General features: G+C 39.2%; 1 protein-coding gene across 6 annotated transcripts in view; it reads left to right on the forward strand.

Annotated features, from left to right (window-relative positions):
• The window catches only part of EPB41L4B (erythrocyte membrane protein band 4.1 like 4B), a 246,907-nt gene that overhangs the window by 194,366 nt on the left and 35,400 nt on the right, over positions 1 to 17,141 (forward strand). For all 6 annotated transcript variants that reach the window (XM_073332657.2, XM_073332653.2, XM_073332656.2 and 3 more), the window contains 3 exons: positions 9,289 to 9,393; positions 14,953 to 15,091; positions 15,577 to 15,654. In XM_073332657.2, coding sequence (XP_073188758.1) covers positions 9,289 to 9,393; positions 14,953 to 15,091; positions 15,577 to 15,654 — 322 coding nt within the window. The remainder of the gene's footprint in view (positions 1 to 9,288; positions 9,394 to 14,952; positions 15,092 to 15,576; positions 15,655 to 17,141) is intronic.

Genomic DNA, 17,141 nt, shown 5'->3' on the forward strand with positions numbered 1-17,141 from the left:
TTGCAATATGCCTGAGGAAGGAGTCCCATTAGCTATGTTTGGTCATTAAACTTATCATATACCATCAAGAATAAGTATTGTTGCCTGGTGATTGTCATCTTCAGTAGTCTGACATGCTGGATGAGTACTTGTAGCAAAACACACTGGTTTCAATTTGCAATACTGAAATCATTTTACAATTGGTTTTGGACATTTTTGTGAATCTGGTTCTATTCCTAAAAAGTATTGGAATAGATTTTCATGTTACTCCTGCATATTTGGGACTGACTTGCTTGGGGGCTGAGGCGCATTGTATGGTAAAGGTTAGAGTTCTTCCATTTGCTGAATTTACTCCATGTGGTCAGGAGGGTTAAGGAAAGCCGGTTTGGCTCATTTTCCCATAAAGAGGTGATGTGTTTTGTGTGCTTTCTCTTAGCCATTCAAAAAAATTGTCGGTGGCAGCAGCACTAAGGAACATCTATTTTCAGAGTGTGCTATGCATACCCTCCCTCCAGACACCCAGTGGATTTTCAAGGGAGCAGTGGTCCATTTTGTGGGTAATTTCCTAAATTTAAAAAAACGAAACACCAAACAGAAATTCCACTGTGTGACATCATATTGACACCCACATTCTTCAGCAACAGGGCTGCAAACTTTAGATCCACTGCACAGACCTCTGGCTCTTAAGCAAATAGAGTAACTGATAGCAGTAGACAGTTCTCCTCCTCTGTGTGAACCAAGACTATCAGAGGATGAAATAGTGGGTTTGCGAGTGGTTTTCACCCATATTTGCTCACAACAGAGGAATGGTGAGATTCAGAAACCTTGGGATCTATGCCAGGTTCTGGAGGGAGTGTGCTCTAGAGGTCACACACTCTTCTTCCCTGTTCTTTCCAAGTCTTACCTCTTTAAAATCACAACCAAAATTAATATTGACAAAGTAAGTTTCATATAAATTCTAGTTAAATGCCTGGCAAAGTAATATTCACATTCATAAACATAACTGCTTCCATTTCTGGGGTAAGTCAATGAAATATAAATGAGGATCCATCGTCTAGTCAAATGTTTCCATTGGCAAGATTAGCTATTTTTATTTCTGTCATTACTATCACTTGATATTGTCTCTAATGTGGTGCGTTTATTGACTATTTATTTTCATGGTAACATGCTTTTGGATTTTTATCAACAGTCTGGTATGCTCAACATGCCAAATGGTTCAGCGTTCGTCTGTGAAATTCTTTCAAGACCAACTGTTGCATTACCTTTGTTGATCCTTACTATCCAAATTATCTCATCTTTGATAAGATTGCAAATAGGAATATTCTTCTTGTGTGGGTGAAGCTACAGTCACCATCTGGTGCTCTGCATATTCATTTATTATATTTCCTTTGCAAATCTTACAATCCAAAACTAATTAAAACTATTACATTAGGGCTATCTACATTCGGAACTGTATAACATGAAACGCAAGATGAAATGTTATATCTCAGCGCTGGCTGATGTTAGTCACCAGAGAAGAGAGGGGAAGAAATATAAGTTATGTCAAGTTGTGCAGAGGTCACTTTGTGTGGGGAAAAATTCACTCTTACAAGATCCATCCGCAAAATAACCTCTGCTCACATGAGTTAAAATGAGATGCCATTCATGGATCGTGTAGAACATTTAAAGGGCGTGTCCGCTCCACTGGGCTCTTCAAACTTGGCTCTCCTTTGGTCAGACTTGAATATGCCCATGGGCTCCACTAGGCTTTTTGGGCCTGGCTACTTCTTGATTGGGGGGAAAAAAATAAGAGGTGGTATCTACCAGATGTTACCCTCTTGTAGCACCAAAATCATGGTAAGTTACTCCTGGTAAGTTGTGCAGATCTGTGATCCTCGCTCTCTTTTCTTATGCATGAGGAATGTAATAGTTAACAACATTAACATTTCTGTTATGGCTGGGCATCTGAGTTGCATCTCCACTGAGATGGATGGTGAAGTGTACACCTATGAGGTGTTGCTGTAAGCTCTCTGCAAACACACACAGTCATCTCTGCATCAATTCCACTCATTTATGAGCATTTCTCTGCAATCATAACAGCTACAGACTTGCTAAAAAAAAAAAAAGAAAGAAAGAAAGAAACCTGAGATTCTGGAGAGCATAACAGTCTCTTCGGAAAGGGGCTGGTCTGCTGTATTGGTGCGCACCAGCTGTTTCTGAGCTCTGTAGTTGCATATACTGAATCCTATTTAAGACCTTTCATTGATAGAGTTGGCTACCTGCAGCCTTGAAATTTTTCTTGGATGCTGCATTTAATGGGAGCAGTGGAGGGCAAAAAACCTAACTGGCTTCAAGACCAAGTTGATAAGTTTATGGAGGGGATGGTATGATGAGACTGCCTACAATGGCATATAGCCAATTTCCGAGTACTAGTAGCAAATATCTCCAGCGGCTGGTGATGGGACACTAGGTGGGGAGGGCTCTGAATTGCTACAGAGAATTCTTTCCCAGATGTCTGGCTAGTGGGTCTTGGCCATATGCTCAGGGTCTAATGGATCACCATATTTGGAGTCAAGAAGGAATTTTCCCCTGGGTCAGATTGGTCAGAGACCCTGGAGGGTTTTCACTTTCCTCTTGCAGCATGAGGCATGGCTCACTTGCAGGTTTAAATTGGTGTAAATGGAGGATTCTTGGTAACTTGAAGTCTTTAAATCATGATTTGAGGGTTTCAGTAGCTCAGCCAGAGGTTATGGGTCTATTATAGAAGTGCGTGGGTAAAGTTCTATGGGCTGCTATGTGCAGGTCAGACCGGATGATAATGATGGTCCCTTTTGGCCTTAAAATCTGTGAGGTTTGAATCTGAGCATTTCTTAGAAAAAACACGAACTGAGTCCAAATATCCTAAATCCCAGTCTGGTGTCTTAACCACGAGGCTGTACTTCTCAGTTCCAAATTCCTCCAGTAGTTAGTGCAAGGCAGTTATGGACAGCTAGTTTCTTCAGGACCAAGAATACAGTTATCCAGATAAATATTGTGTAGATAAGAAAGTTCGGATAGGTCAAAAGTGGAGCTGGTTGAAAAAAGTGAGGGTTTTTTCCATGACAAATTTCACCATTTCCTGGCTGTATTCATTTCATAGCATTCAGAGGGCCCATTTTTGTGTTTGTTTTCAAAACCCAGGTTTTGGGGAAAAGAAACATTTCAGTAACCAGTTTGGTTAAACATCAATAAAAATATATCGTGAAAAACTAAAAATGTGGGTAAAAATGGTTTTGAAGAAAGGCCATTTTTAACAGGAAAAACGACAAAGCAAAAAAACCCTGTTTTTGTTTGAAAAATGTTCAGACCGCTCTAGAAAAAATGTAATATGTAACTAAATATCCGACATCAATATAGTTCAGATTCAGCAAGGTAGATTAATACGTTGATCGTTTTAAAGCCAGAAGCCATTTTTGTGATCATCTTCTCTGATCTCCTGCATAACGCAGGCCACAGAACATCACCTAGTAATTTTTGCATCAAGCCCGTAACTTCTGTTTGAACTACAGCGTATTATTTAGAAAAAAATCCAGTCTTGACTTGGACTGCAAGTCATGGAGAATCCACTTACTTAAGCATGTGGCTTGATTTCATTGCCAGGTGACACATTCAGTTCTTTCTTCCTTGCCTTCAAAGGGACTTCTCACATCTGCTTAATTACCTTACTGTATTATACCATTAACCAGAGTACAGTGTATTATCACACTGTCTGGCGTGGCTCATGACTGTGAGTGCCAAGCTCAGGGCAGACTCTCAAAAAGCAGGGCAGACACCCCAAACCGGTGGTATGTTCTATATTTAGATTTCACCAACCCAGTAACAAGGGTGATCTCCGAAAGCACTAATACAGAATTACCACGGAGTCACAGACAGTCCCCTTGGGCATTCCAGCCTATCTTGCCACCCAGACACCCAGGACTATGTGATAGATGGTCACTTTACACCAAAAATCACAATAATATTCAGGTTACTCACAGTCCCAAAGGACCAGACACTTACTCCTGGTCAGTTGTACCCAGATCTCAAATCGAAGACAATACCTGTAGCCAATCTTGTAATAAACCAAGTAAGAGAGTTATTTAGAGGATAAAACAGGAAATACACACACACAAATGAATTAGTCTGAGATTTTAAAAGGTAATATAAGCTTCTATAATAAGCAGCTCCATATATTCTTTAGTGGTGACCCATGCCAAGCAGCACTCGGATCTCTTGCTTATGTTTAGGAAACTTTGCCCCTCAGAGTTCAGAAAGCATAAAGATCCAGTTTCTCCTTGTCAGGGATTTTTATCCCCTCCACCCCAGAATACAAGCTGATAGAACAAGTGTCAATGCCTGCCTCTTCTTCATGTAAGTGGGGAGGGCAACAAAGTCTTTCTCTTTTTGATGTCTTACAATGCCTCATTTGGTTTCAGTTTGACTACAGGACCAGCACTGTACACTAATTAATGTTTTTTTCCTGTTTGGTGAGTTACACAATTACAAAGCAAATGCTCATATACCATGGCATACAGACATTATAAGTTTGATTAATACATGTCGCATCCTACAAGAATTCCATAAAGTCTGACCATTAAACACATTCTTATAACACTAATGTCTATTTTAACTAGAGTAACCTGCCGGTCAGCCAGACTGGTTTCCAGAGATGCATTTGTCAGTGTTCAGTGAGGCCTAGGGTCCTGGGCATGAGCTGGAACTGATCTGCCGGCATCACATGTACCTCTAGCACAATTTCAGAGTACACGTACTGAAACGTGAAAAATTTGAACTCTTAAATATTACTGTGTTTTTATCAGCAAAGTAGCTAAATTTATCCTACAAATCTGCTGGTGCGAACTCATTTTCTACTGCTATTCACACCTGTTCATAGAGGTGAGGAAAAGACTTCAATCCTGCCTCCAAGGGAAAAATGGCTTAGTTTAAAGGCTAGGTAAATCCATTAGGAAACAAATATACTGCTGTTCCCTTAGTAAAATCAGGAAATCTACTGTTCAAAGAACTTGCCTGTTACCTATAGCCCCAAATCAGATGCTGTTTTTGCTATTTAAAATGGTTTCTGACTGTATTTTAACTTGCTAACTACAAAAAGGCATTATTACTAGTGATATCGGAAATCATAAAATTTGCATTATAATTTTCTACATAATCATCTGCATTAGACATCAGTGCTGGAATTTTCAGAGGCTAAGTGAGTTAGGTGCCCAAGTCCAACTGAATTTCAATAGGAGTGTCCTCTGTCTCTCCTAAAAATCTCAACATGAATAGTGGATGTCCTGACTGCCATGTGAAGACCTGAATTTATAGATGATTTTGAGCTCAGACAGTGGCTGTTGGGCTGAGAGCATTGTTCTAGGTGTGGGTAGAAAAAGAACTCGTATCACCCCTTCCTGCCAGAATGCAGGAGCATTTCAGTCTTAGCCTAGACTGCAGTCTGTAGGTGTATTTTCATTCTGGGGAGGAGAGGGTTGGGGGGGAGTTTCAAAAGGAAGAAAAATAGGGAGCTGGGGAATGAAAAGAGTAGGGAAATCCCACAAGCTCTGTGCAGAATCACTGCACCTCAGGGGCATACTTGGTTAAGGTCACAATCTGTATGACAATCCAGTAAAAAGGCATTAACTCAAAAAGCAGTTTTCAAATTGCCAGATAATCCTCTTGATAATTACCTCCTGAGGTATCAGTAGAGCTTTCCTGGCATCATAGCAACAGAAACAAAACCACGTTGTTCCTGATCTTTGTATAGCCTTCGCTTAACCAAGAAAACCAAAGTGGAGAAACCTTAGACTGCAAACTGAGGAAAGGTTTCGGGGGGGATGATGTGCGCACGCGCTTCACTTGTGAGGCCCTTAAATTATATGAGAATCTTCTTAAATAAAATATTTTCTTCTTCCTTCTCTTCTCTCCCCCACACCCTCAAAGAATGAATTACATGTTCCCGTTCAAAGGGGACGTGAAAGCAATGATCAATCAGTTCAAGCCAGGAGCAGTCCTTTTACACTTTTTTCTCATACTTTGCTCAGGTTCCACTTTAACTGAGTCTGGTAACCTGCCCACTTTGCAGTGAGGACACTGGTTAAATCACTCAAGAGCTGATAGTCCCTCCATGCCTTCCCACAGTTCCCCTCAAAAGGCAGACGTGGTCTCCCACAGTTGGCTGAGAGAGAACCATAGAAGAAGATCAGCACAAACCACTATGGGACATTCCCTTGAAACACTTGGGCGAGTGCAGATGGCACAGTAACTCTGGTAGTGCTTTGCAGTGGGGATGCTCACACCTGAATTAGGCTAAACCCAGATGCCCGCTCTCGCCAACTCTTCACTGAAGACATACCTTCGAGTGATTTACTTTTTACTCTTTGCAAGGCTAATGAGCCAACTGCAGCAGGCTCGTGAGATTGGAGGAGCTGGTTCACTAAAGCTCCGTGCTCTGGTGAGAAGCATGCTATATCTCTAATTTTAGGCAGGTTCTGTTGACGTGTCATGACAGGCTGACATTCATGATTGTCATTGTCATTCTCACTAGGAAATGACAGATTATTATGCAGCATGCCAAATCATTAAGATGCTGTGTCTTGGTTCAATATCTTCATTCTTATGCTGAAGCAGTTGGATACATTTGCAAAAAAATGTTTCCCTTAAATTCATGGAATTGCAAGGGTACCTTATAAGAAATTGTAATATACTATGCTTTTTTAAAGCATGGGTCATCCTGAACCTCCAGAACATCAGGTTTTGTTCAAATCTGTGTCACTTACTACACATAATAAGGAAAGTGTCTATATTTGCACATAAAGACTCTATGTTAAATAGCCAAAATAATTACAAGGTATCTCCTTGAAAAGCTATGTCCTTTCATGTGAGATAATATACGATCACTATAGAATTCAAAAAGTAAGAATAGAAATTATTCAGCTTTTATATTTCATTCTTTTTTCAGTAATGTCAGTGTAATTTTTAGGGCTTTGTACAGGATTAAAAGCATGCCATTTTTACAAATTTGAATCAAGCTCACTAGCTAGTGGCCTTCAGTGGATGAATGTGTCTGCCTTAAAAGCATGATTTCTGCTCTTTAATCAACAAATATTTCTAAATTTAGACCTAAGCGGAAAATGCTATTGTTTGTGTTATATAACCGAGGAGTACCGTGTTTGACATTTTGCACCCATTTATAACACCTGTGACTACTGAGATTCACCAATGAGGACAACCAACCAGCTGCTCTCCAGCCTGCTGTTAATCACCCACAGATGAGCGTTTCATACTGAGAGAAGCAAGCGCATTGAATATGTTCCCGCTGGGGAAAATGTACTCCGTGGAAACAGGCAGGGAGGCAGATGGAGCAGTGCAGAGTTTTGTGTTGAGGAAGAAAGTCTTTGGTGGAAACAGGCACTCAGCCAGCCAGTTTCGAAAAATGAGGGTTAAAAATCCATCTTCTGACATTGGTAGCATCAGTTCTAATATCTGATATGTCCTCTATTGAGGGTCTGTATCCTGTATGTGCTGTGGAATGGACTCAATCTGATATCTCATAGAGATTTGGATCTTTAGGTTGAAGTCCATATAAAAGTGCAATGTATCATTAAATTTCATTGTTGGTCCTTTTCATCTAAAGTAAGAGTACAATAGGCCCTCCGCTAATGTACACCGTGGCTAATTTGCAATGCCTATAATGTGCACAATCAAATGGTGGTCTCTTCCACTTAGGGTCTGATCCAAAGTACAGTGAAATAAATGGAAAGACTGGTTGGGTTAGCCCTGAACAAGGATTTGATGGCAGAATATTGTAACAAGGGGCTGCTCTTACTAAAATTCCATTATTTTTGCAGGATATGCTAACAGGAAATTTACTAGCATACTGTAAAATGTCATAAAGGTAAACTGTACTTGTCAAATGAGTGGAATGGTTTGTGTATTTCTGAATAATGCTTATTTGCTTTTTATATTGTTCACTTATGATTTTGCAATATTCAGAAAACCACAATGGGGTTTCCACATATTGATATAAATTAGTAAGGGTTTTGCTCTATTCCTATGATGTCTTATGGTTCCTGATGTGTCTGATATCCTTTGATGTGATAAGTTCTTTGCTTGCTAATTATACTGTGTGCATATCTTTTGTATCTCACGTTAGATTTGATATTTGATTATTTATTTCTGTTCCCACTTTCACTGGACTTGTGTAATGAATGAAAACTACCCTATTAGGAAACTGTTTTAGATATGGCAATGCTGTCCATTCAGAGCCAGATCCTCAGCCAAGGCACATCAAGATAGCTTCACTGAAGTCAACGGCGCTGAACACCAGTTTACATCAGTTGAGGTTTGACCCTCAGATTATTTCATTATACAGGTCTTCACACATTTAGCCTCCCTGCAGCAGTTCTCGAACTGAAAGGATATTGAGGTGTGCTATGGAATAGCTCTTTTTCCTAATTATTAAACAATGTGAACGTTACTTGCAGTGAAAAGTGACACCGAAAAATAGCATTGTGGGTTTCCATGTTATTGGCGTTTCAACGGTTTCCAGATCAGATTTACGTACTTCACAGTTCAAAAGATTATTTTGTTCCTAATCACCATCACTACAAACTCAGTATGGAATCGGAAAGGCAAGCTGGGTTATTAAATATTACAGAACATTAGCACAAGAGCAAGCAGAGCTCTTCTCTGATCAGGACCCCGCTTTGATATCTACAGCCCTGGTCCACATTCTTAAATAACAATCACAGCTACTTCATGTCGCCATCAGTCACATATATCTTTACTTTAAATAGAACGTTTGCAATTTCTTTTGTTTCTAGTGTGTTCCCGGGATCTCATCCATTAGCACATTGCTATTGTATTGGTGTTGCAAACACAGCAGGGAAATGTTTAATTTCAAGCAAAGGCTATTTTAATTAATGATTTTCTTTAGTTCATTAATCCATTTCTAGTTATATTTGTGTTTTTAAAAAGTTTTACAAAAACTAATTGTTGGGTCTCTTTAAAATACTGCATTTCTGGGTCTTAAGTCATTAGCACTGAAGTATCTTTCTTGTGTTTTGCATCAATTTCGTATATTTAAATGGTTGCTTTATACAGTTACACAGTATATAGGGCATTACAACTGTGAACAAAAAGTACGGATATGTATTCTTGCATGCTGGATTACAAGTTGAAGAAAACGGTAAATTTGCCAATGTGCACTTGCTTAACTCATAGGTTAAATGTATCATTAAATTATAACTTTGCTGACTTACCTTAAAATTGCTGAAACAGAGCCATCACGACAAACATTTTTCTTGTTTTTAGAAGTCCAGCACCAGTACGACCAGAAACTACACCATCAACAGGCACTACAGAAAAGCAGGAAATTAAAGTTTCTCGTGTGAGGAAGTTAACGAGACAGTACAGCTTGTGAGTGTTGTACGGCACTATTTGCAAGATTTTCTCTACTACCAAGCTGAAAATTAAAGTCGTGCTAATTATTGTTCAGGATATGCCTTCTGAAAGGCGAGTGCAATTACATGATAATGATCTTACATTGATATAGTTCCTTTCATCTCTCAGGATCTTGAAGTACTTAGGACTTAAATTAATATTCAATCTACACACACTTAATACCCCACTGAAATGCAAGTCCCTTGTCTTTAATAGTGAACAGCAACATTACACAGTGGTAGAAGTTAGGAACTAAAAATTCCTTTCCACTTGAAATTAGAGGTTGATTTTAAGTAGGCAAAATTGGTGAAGCTTGGCTGGAACCACCATGTTTTATTATTACTCATTCTTATGGACCACTCAGCATGGCAAGGGAAACACTGCCATCATGTATTGGAGGGGAGGGACTAAACTGAAGGGAAGGAAAGAGGGATGATACCAGCATAAATAAACCAAGAACTCCACATTCATTAGGATGAAAAAAAACTGAACATGCAATCTATGTGAGATGATAATGCCTAGCTCCTCTGGCTGGACTAATCTTCCCAATGACACTAACTATGCAGTAGTACTAACTGTAGCTTTCATTTGTATAGCACATTTCATTTGTATAGCATTTGCATCCAGAAACATCCCAATAAATATATATAGAGAAAAGGAGGACTTGTGGCACCTTAGAGACTAACGAATTTATTTGAGCATAAGCTTTCGTGAGCTACAGCTCACTTCATCGGATGCATTCAGTAATGAAGTCAGCTGTAGCTCACGAAAGCTTATGCTCAGATAAATTTGTTAGTCTCTAAAGTGCCACAAGTACTCCTTTTCTTTTTGTGAATACAGACTAACACGGCTGCTACTCTGAAATCTGTCATTATATAGAGAGAGTTACTTTCCCAAATGTAATCATTTTTGTCATGGAACACAGTAGCTATTCTGCATCAACCAGACCTCAGAATATTTTAGGAAAAGAACTGAAGAACTGGAATCAAATTGTAACTATGCAGAGATTTAGGTTGTCAAAATATATAGTAAGTACTCAAGTTTGAATTTGTCCAGGATACTAAGGTTAACATATGGGAACACACACTCATGGCTTGGCCAGCAGGACATGACATTAGTCTCTAAGGTGCCACAAGTACTCCTCCCTCCTTTTGCTGATACAGACTAACACAGTTACCACTCTGACACCCATCTTGCACCATGGTATATCAGCTCATGCTAATCAGAAATCATTGTTTGCAAATGAGACTAAAGAGAGGAATTGACAACTCACTGGAGGGAAGGAATGCAAGGTATAGCATTCCCTGCTAATATAGGAGATTACACATGGCATGGAATTTGGCAGCATTTTGCAGAAAGATTTTCACAAGGTTGTCTGCTTGTTGCAAATGTCCAGTGTGTCTCAAGCAAATGTGCTTCTCTTAAATTAGGCACTGCTTTTACAGCTCTTTCCTTAGTTAATCAGATTTATTATCACAATGGAGAAAAATTCTCCCACAAGTTTAGAGTCCCATCTGCTATTTTGAGACAGGAGAGATCAGGAACTTGTTTATAAGGTCAGCAAATGAAGGACTGAGAAACAACTATGAGGGGACCAGGTATTTGAGAAGATAATGAGTGGGACAGATACATTGGAAATGAAGGTTGGTCTTATGGTTTAACCACAATTTTGGTAGTCAAGAGATTTAAATTCTAAGCAAGGTTCAAGCACAAACTTCTTTGTGAATTTGACTTCTCTGTGCTTCAATTTATTCATATCTACCTCGCTAGGTGTTGTGAAGCTTAATTCATCACTGGTTTTAAAGCAGCTTGAGTTCCTCGGAAGGGGCTATAAAAATGCAAATACTATTAATGTTTATTCAGCACAAAGTCCAATTTGATCATAGTGGTCATTGATGGCAGGGTCAGAGAACTACTGGGAAATTTTGAATTGATTCAGTCGAGCTCTCTAGTGGGTGAGAGAGCTTGAAATCTGCAGAGGAATCAAGACAAAAAAGAAGCTAGAGAAAAACGGGTCAAAGTAGTCTATAGGAATACTGAAGACTATAGGGATGATGATGTTTGGAAGAGAAAATAATCAATTGTTTCGATCAAGTCAGAGAATTTCTGAAGAAGAGTTAAATAGATTTTAAAAAGAAGTTAATTGCCCATCATTATTTCTAGATTAGACAGTTTCAGAATGTGGAGTGTAATGAAAGAGGAAAGTTGATCACGAAGGAAAGGTTAGTGTGAATTCGGGTGGGAAGAATTTGAAATATGGGTAGGCAATGTCACCCACCTTCTCATCAAATTTGGAGGATTTTTCAGAAAGAAGGTAAACTAACTTGAGGATCCTCAGAGGGAGGAATAAAGTGAGTGCTTATGTTGCCAGGTCTCAGTCAGGCATGTGATAACAATTCTATCATCAAGGAGGTGTCATGTGCCAGTAGAGATTTATCATTAACAAATCAGACAATCAGAGCAAGTCTATAATGGCGGGTGATATACTAAAAGGAGGTGGGTAGTTTTGATATGGATAATGTCATTATAATAATGTCATAGGCATGGAGGAAGCTTAATTCCTAAGGTAGTTCAATGAAGAAAGATAGGGTGAGTTGGTAAAGAGAATAATAACTGGCAGTGAGTTGAGATTATTGGAGAAAAGCAACGACTGAGGGTGAGGAAAAGAAATAGAGTGTCGGGTACAGTAGTGAGAATGAAAGGGAGTACAGGGGTCAAGAGATGGTAGTAGCAGTAGAGAAGGATGGTAACCAAAGACAGATGGAGAGAAGTAGCTAAGAGGAGGGTAAGGAGACAGGGAATGGAGAGAAGAGAGATGGATGAGGGTGGGGAGGAGGTTGTGTTACAGAGAATGAAGACGATATGAGAAGCCATTGAGAGGGATGGTTATGGGAATGGTAGCCACAGCCAACCCACAGAAAGTCCAGTCATGTATTAAAGTGTTTGAAGGAGCTGTCTTTGCGAGAGCGAGAATGCATCAGTTGAAATGTAGAAGAATGCATTGGAAACATGGTGAATGTGAAGATCTGAGGAATAGTAGTGGTAACCCAAGAGAAAATGAAAGCAACAGGAAAATTACACAAGTGGAAGAAATCAATATTTTAAAGTATAGCTAAAATACCGCATTTATGGAGATTCAGGTTAGAATTTGCACATTTTGATTTTGGAGCTTTTGAAAATCTCACCTTCACTGTATAAATATCAGAATATAGATTTTCAGTTCCCCAGCCTTGCACCATTATGATGGCCTCTTAAGAAAACAGCAACTCAGTGGAAGATTGCAATTAAAATGCTAGGGGCTACAAAACCAAAAGTAAATTACATATTTTTAACAAATGTTTATATAACACATATAATTATAGAGTCTCTGAGCTTCACATTTTCACACCAGCAAAACTAAAATCCTCATTTGTAGCCCATTCAAAATAAATAATTGCAAGTACAATTTGATTAATAGATAATAAGGTCTGAAGGGATCACTGTGATCATCTAGTCTGACCTCATATGAAAAGCAAACTAGCAGACAATGGTTCTGATCCATTGACCTCTGGGTTCTGGAGCCAACACACTCCCACTGCAGAACTTTCTTTAGGTACTTGCATGTGTAGGTTTTGCATATACAATGGCTTCATGTCCAAATACTGAGGGCAAAATTAAGGCACCCGTGTTTGACAAGCTAGCCCTTACATTTATTTCTTCAGGGGCCAAATTCTGTTCTGGTTGAAGTCAATGTGATCTTTGCCATTGAGTTCAGTGGGAATGGGATTTAGCTTCTGGTGTCTGGATTGCAGGTACAAAAAGTGAAAGGAGGAGTGCTGTGAAAGGAGTAGAGTGGTAAAAAGTCTTGTGCTCAAACCTGTAGCTAGAACACAATAGCACAGTGCATATGAGACAGGATTATAAATTCATTCCCCAGTTTAGTTGGATGTGACCTAAGAAGCCTTTCTGAATTGGCAGATTCTAAAAGAATTTCCGCTTCCACATAAAATAGGAGTATGAAGGAACAGATTTACCCAGCAAGGCTGGGGATAGAGCCAGAGTATCCCTGCTGAGTGTGGGGAATAAGGACTGAGAAAATGTCAGCTGCATGTTTATAAAAGAGAATAACTAGGTCAGGAGCCCAAATCTGGCTTGTTGCATTAATAAAATACCTATTTAATAAACTCCGTCATTTTTATATTTTGTTTTAAACACGAAAACAGTGTGTCATACATGCTATTCTGCTCTGGGTGATTAATTATTGTTCTTCCATGGAAAAGAATGACCTGTGGAAGAGACCACATTAGTTGGCAAAGTCTAATCATTTTATAAAAGCATTGGTATTAACCAAACCACACAGCAATTTTGCTGAGATAGGGTTGGGCAGTGTGTCATGAAACTTGTGTTAGTAGTGATTATATAGACAGCAACAATAGGTGCACAGTCCTCGATTAAAACAAAACCAAAGTACAGGCCTCTGAAAAGTGCCTGTCAGACTGGCATTGCAGGGTTCCATGTGCACTGTAATTCAGTAAGTGCCTGGTTAACATTTGCTCACTTTACAAATAAAAAGAAGCAAACTTGCACTGGATTGTGACAGCCAAGCTGAGTTTTGGGGGGTTTTTTTGGTTTTTCTTTTTCTTCACACATCACCACCAGTAGTAAAGATCCTGGAGGCAAAAATTATGGCCCCAGTTACATCTGTGCATGGATAATTGAGGACTAAAAACTTGACCCAAACCACACTGAAGTCAATGACTTGTGATCAGTGGGGTTCTGCAGTGGTAACTGAGGCAACAATATGCTCTGCAGAATTTCTTTTACTGGTGACCAAGTGTGAGAAGGAAATAACCCAACTTGACTGCCTGATTTTTTAAAGTAATGGCTTCTCTGTAAATGGAGCAAATTTGATCTGGAGTCATAAGTTCTCAGTGAACATGGCCTTTCGCCATGTTATTTTTACAGTTACTTTTCAGAGTAGAACTGCCCTTTAAGGAATTTTGAAAATGGAAATACATACATACTGCGTGCCAAAGCCGCTCCAGTAACTTCACGGTTACTGTTACACCAAGGCTGATGTTGATCCTGTATATCTATTTGAGGATTTTCTTACCAATACAGCAAGCCTATAGAATAGCAAAATGCAAAGATGAAAGCTATAAAATGAAAAAGTAATGTGAAATAGTCCCCAATGTATGTTTTTAATCAAATACATTTTCAGTCATCATATTAATTATTTGTACATAATATCAAGTTAGATTGGAAACTACATGCCATTTCAGTTTTTGCATTCGTTGTTGATGTTTAGTCAGTACTTTTTACTGGGAAATCATTAAAATTTAAAGAGAATCTAATTTATTTGAAAACTTATTTGAAAATAGTAAATTATGCCTGGCCTGGTGAACACAATTACATTCAGAAGCACTGTAGCTGCTGCTGTCCAGATTTTCCTTTCTTTCTCCTTCCCCCTGCCTCTCGCACTTCCAAAGCAAGTTAAAACAAAATTCTGTTATACCTTGTAATGAATGGAGCTTCATGCACTTTTAACGACCACAGTGATGAAGACGACCTTCCTCCGGCACTGGCAGCGGCAGTGGCAGCATCAACATCCGTTTCATCAGCATCTCCCGTGTCACAGAAAACGTGTACGCCACAAATGTCAGAAGTACAAACCCAGATATCACCTGGTGCAAAGGTAAGATGCAGAGACGGGGTCACGTAAATAGACTGAGAAATTATTCGAGATGATAGATCTGAAGACAGAAAGTGGCTATGGTTAAATGTTCTTATGAGATGATAGTATTAACTATAATTTTACAGCTGAGAGTAGTTTTTAATATGAAATTGTTGTAGCAATATACTTATACTATGCAATGTATACTGGCAGCAGCTAAAAAATTAGGACATTGAGTACCTGATCCAAAGTCCATTGAAGTCAGTGGGAGTTCATCCATCAATATCAATGGGCTTTGGATGAGTACTCAATGAATATTTACTTGGATTTCAAAGATATATAATTTTATTGTCCATCTCTCCAGATTCACCTATCAAAACACCTTTAAAACTGTATGTGTAATTTATAATCTACTTGGCTAATTTATTCTTTAATTAAATATATTGAAACTATAATTACACATATTAAATGTTTACCCAACTTGTGGGATATTTTTCTGCCTTTAGAGCCCCACAGATGTTGGAAGTACATTTGCTTTGGAGCCAGGTGACCTTTTGATGGATTTCACAGAAGCCACACCTATGGTAAATAATTCCAGTTTGCAACTAGGAATGTTTAAATGTCTTTAAGAACTATTTGAAAACCAGAATGAATATGTTTTTTTGTTGCACATTGTCTAATAATCCAAACAAAGAAAATTATGGTCTGATTTTCAGAAGTGCTGAGCACCCACTGAAGTCAGCTCAGTGCTTCTGAATATCAGGTCATTAATGTGCACATTGTCAAATATCATGGCTGAAGCGTTGGAATTAAATCCTTCTATCATGGCGATATTTGCTCTCATTTTACTGGGCTGCCCCAATTTGACCAACCTCTTTGATGCCATAAGTATGTGTAGCTAGATCTATCTTTGGGAGTGATCTGCACATCCCGTCCCCCGCTTCCTCCCCACAGCGGAGTTCAAGGATCAGCCAGCACTCCTATATCTGTGACTATACTTTCACTTTTGGTTGGTTCAAAGTACCGCACGTTGGCTTAAAAGAAAACAGGCAGCCTAATACATGTTAATCATTAACTTCCTTCTTTGGAATAATAGACTCTGAAGCACATTTATGTTTTTGCTTAAAAACCAGGCCAACTGAAGTCAATAACTAAGCTCCCATTGTTTTCAGTGGGAACAGGATTTCACCCCAGACTCCCAATGGATAATCTGAAGTATTACACTATGATCCTGAGCTGCATTTTCCAAAGTAATCATTGCATCACAAATAGGTCAAATACCATGTAGCAGTTCTGCTTGTCACTTTGTCATGTCATCTTTATTGTCACCAAGAGATTATATTAGAAAAAGCAATAGAGGGTGCAGCATTGTCTGGCATGTATTTTTTTTTTTATTAAAAAGCATTTCAGCTATGGGATATCACCAAACTGTTTATTGACCAGCTAGATCCTGTCATGTCATTATATTGTGTGAACATGCCGTTTACTTCAAAGACAGTACGCTACATGCCAAAAATTGCTCCACACCCTGTGTTACATTTACATCGGTACTGTGTTTTCTCCTTCATGTTTCACAAAATGAAGAAAATTTCACTAAGAGCCCGGGGTGCAGGAGTACTGCACAGAACTGCACCATGCTGCACCCCACTTCCCCTTGCTGTGGCTGGCCCCCTTAGTCAGCAGGTGCAGAACGGATGTGGGACTGAGGCCACACCTCTGTTCATCCCCTTTGGCTCACTTCAGAGAGCAGTCCTGGTCCACCCTTGACCTACAGCTGTGACAGGCCAGAGCATGGCTGTGAAAAATGCGGGGAAGGCTGTTTGTGCATTCATGCCCCAGTCTGAGCAACACACATTAAGGCCTGTCACAATCTAGCCCTTAAAAAATCCACAGTAAAAGACTAGTTCTCAAAAAATCAGTACTTTACTTCAGGAAACCTAAGGAACAGACGTTCACTGTGGAGACCCAGAGAAGTTCTGAGAGCCTGCGCGTTTCTTCTCCCGAGCTCAGTTTATATCAAGTCTTTAGTATTTATTCAGTTAAATGTGGCCCAGAATCAGAATTATTGTGA

The sequence above is a fragment of the Lepidochelys kempii genome, chromosome 2, assembly GCF_965140285.1.
Source record: "Lepidochelys kempii isolate rLepKem1 chromosome 2, rLepKem1.hap1, whole genome shotgun sequence".
Lineage (NCBI taxonomy): Eukaryota > Metazoa > Chordata > Testudines > Cheloniidae > Lepidochelys > Lepidochelys kempii.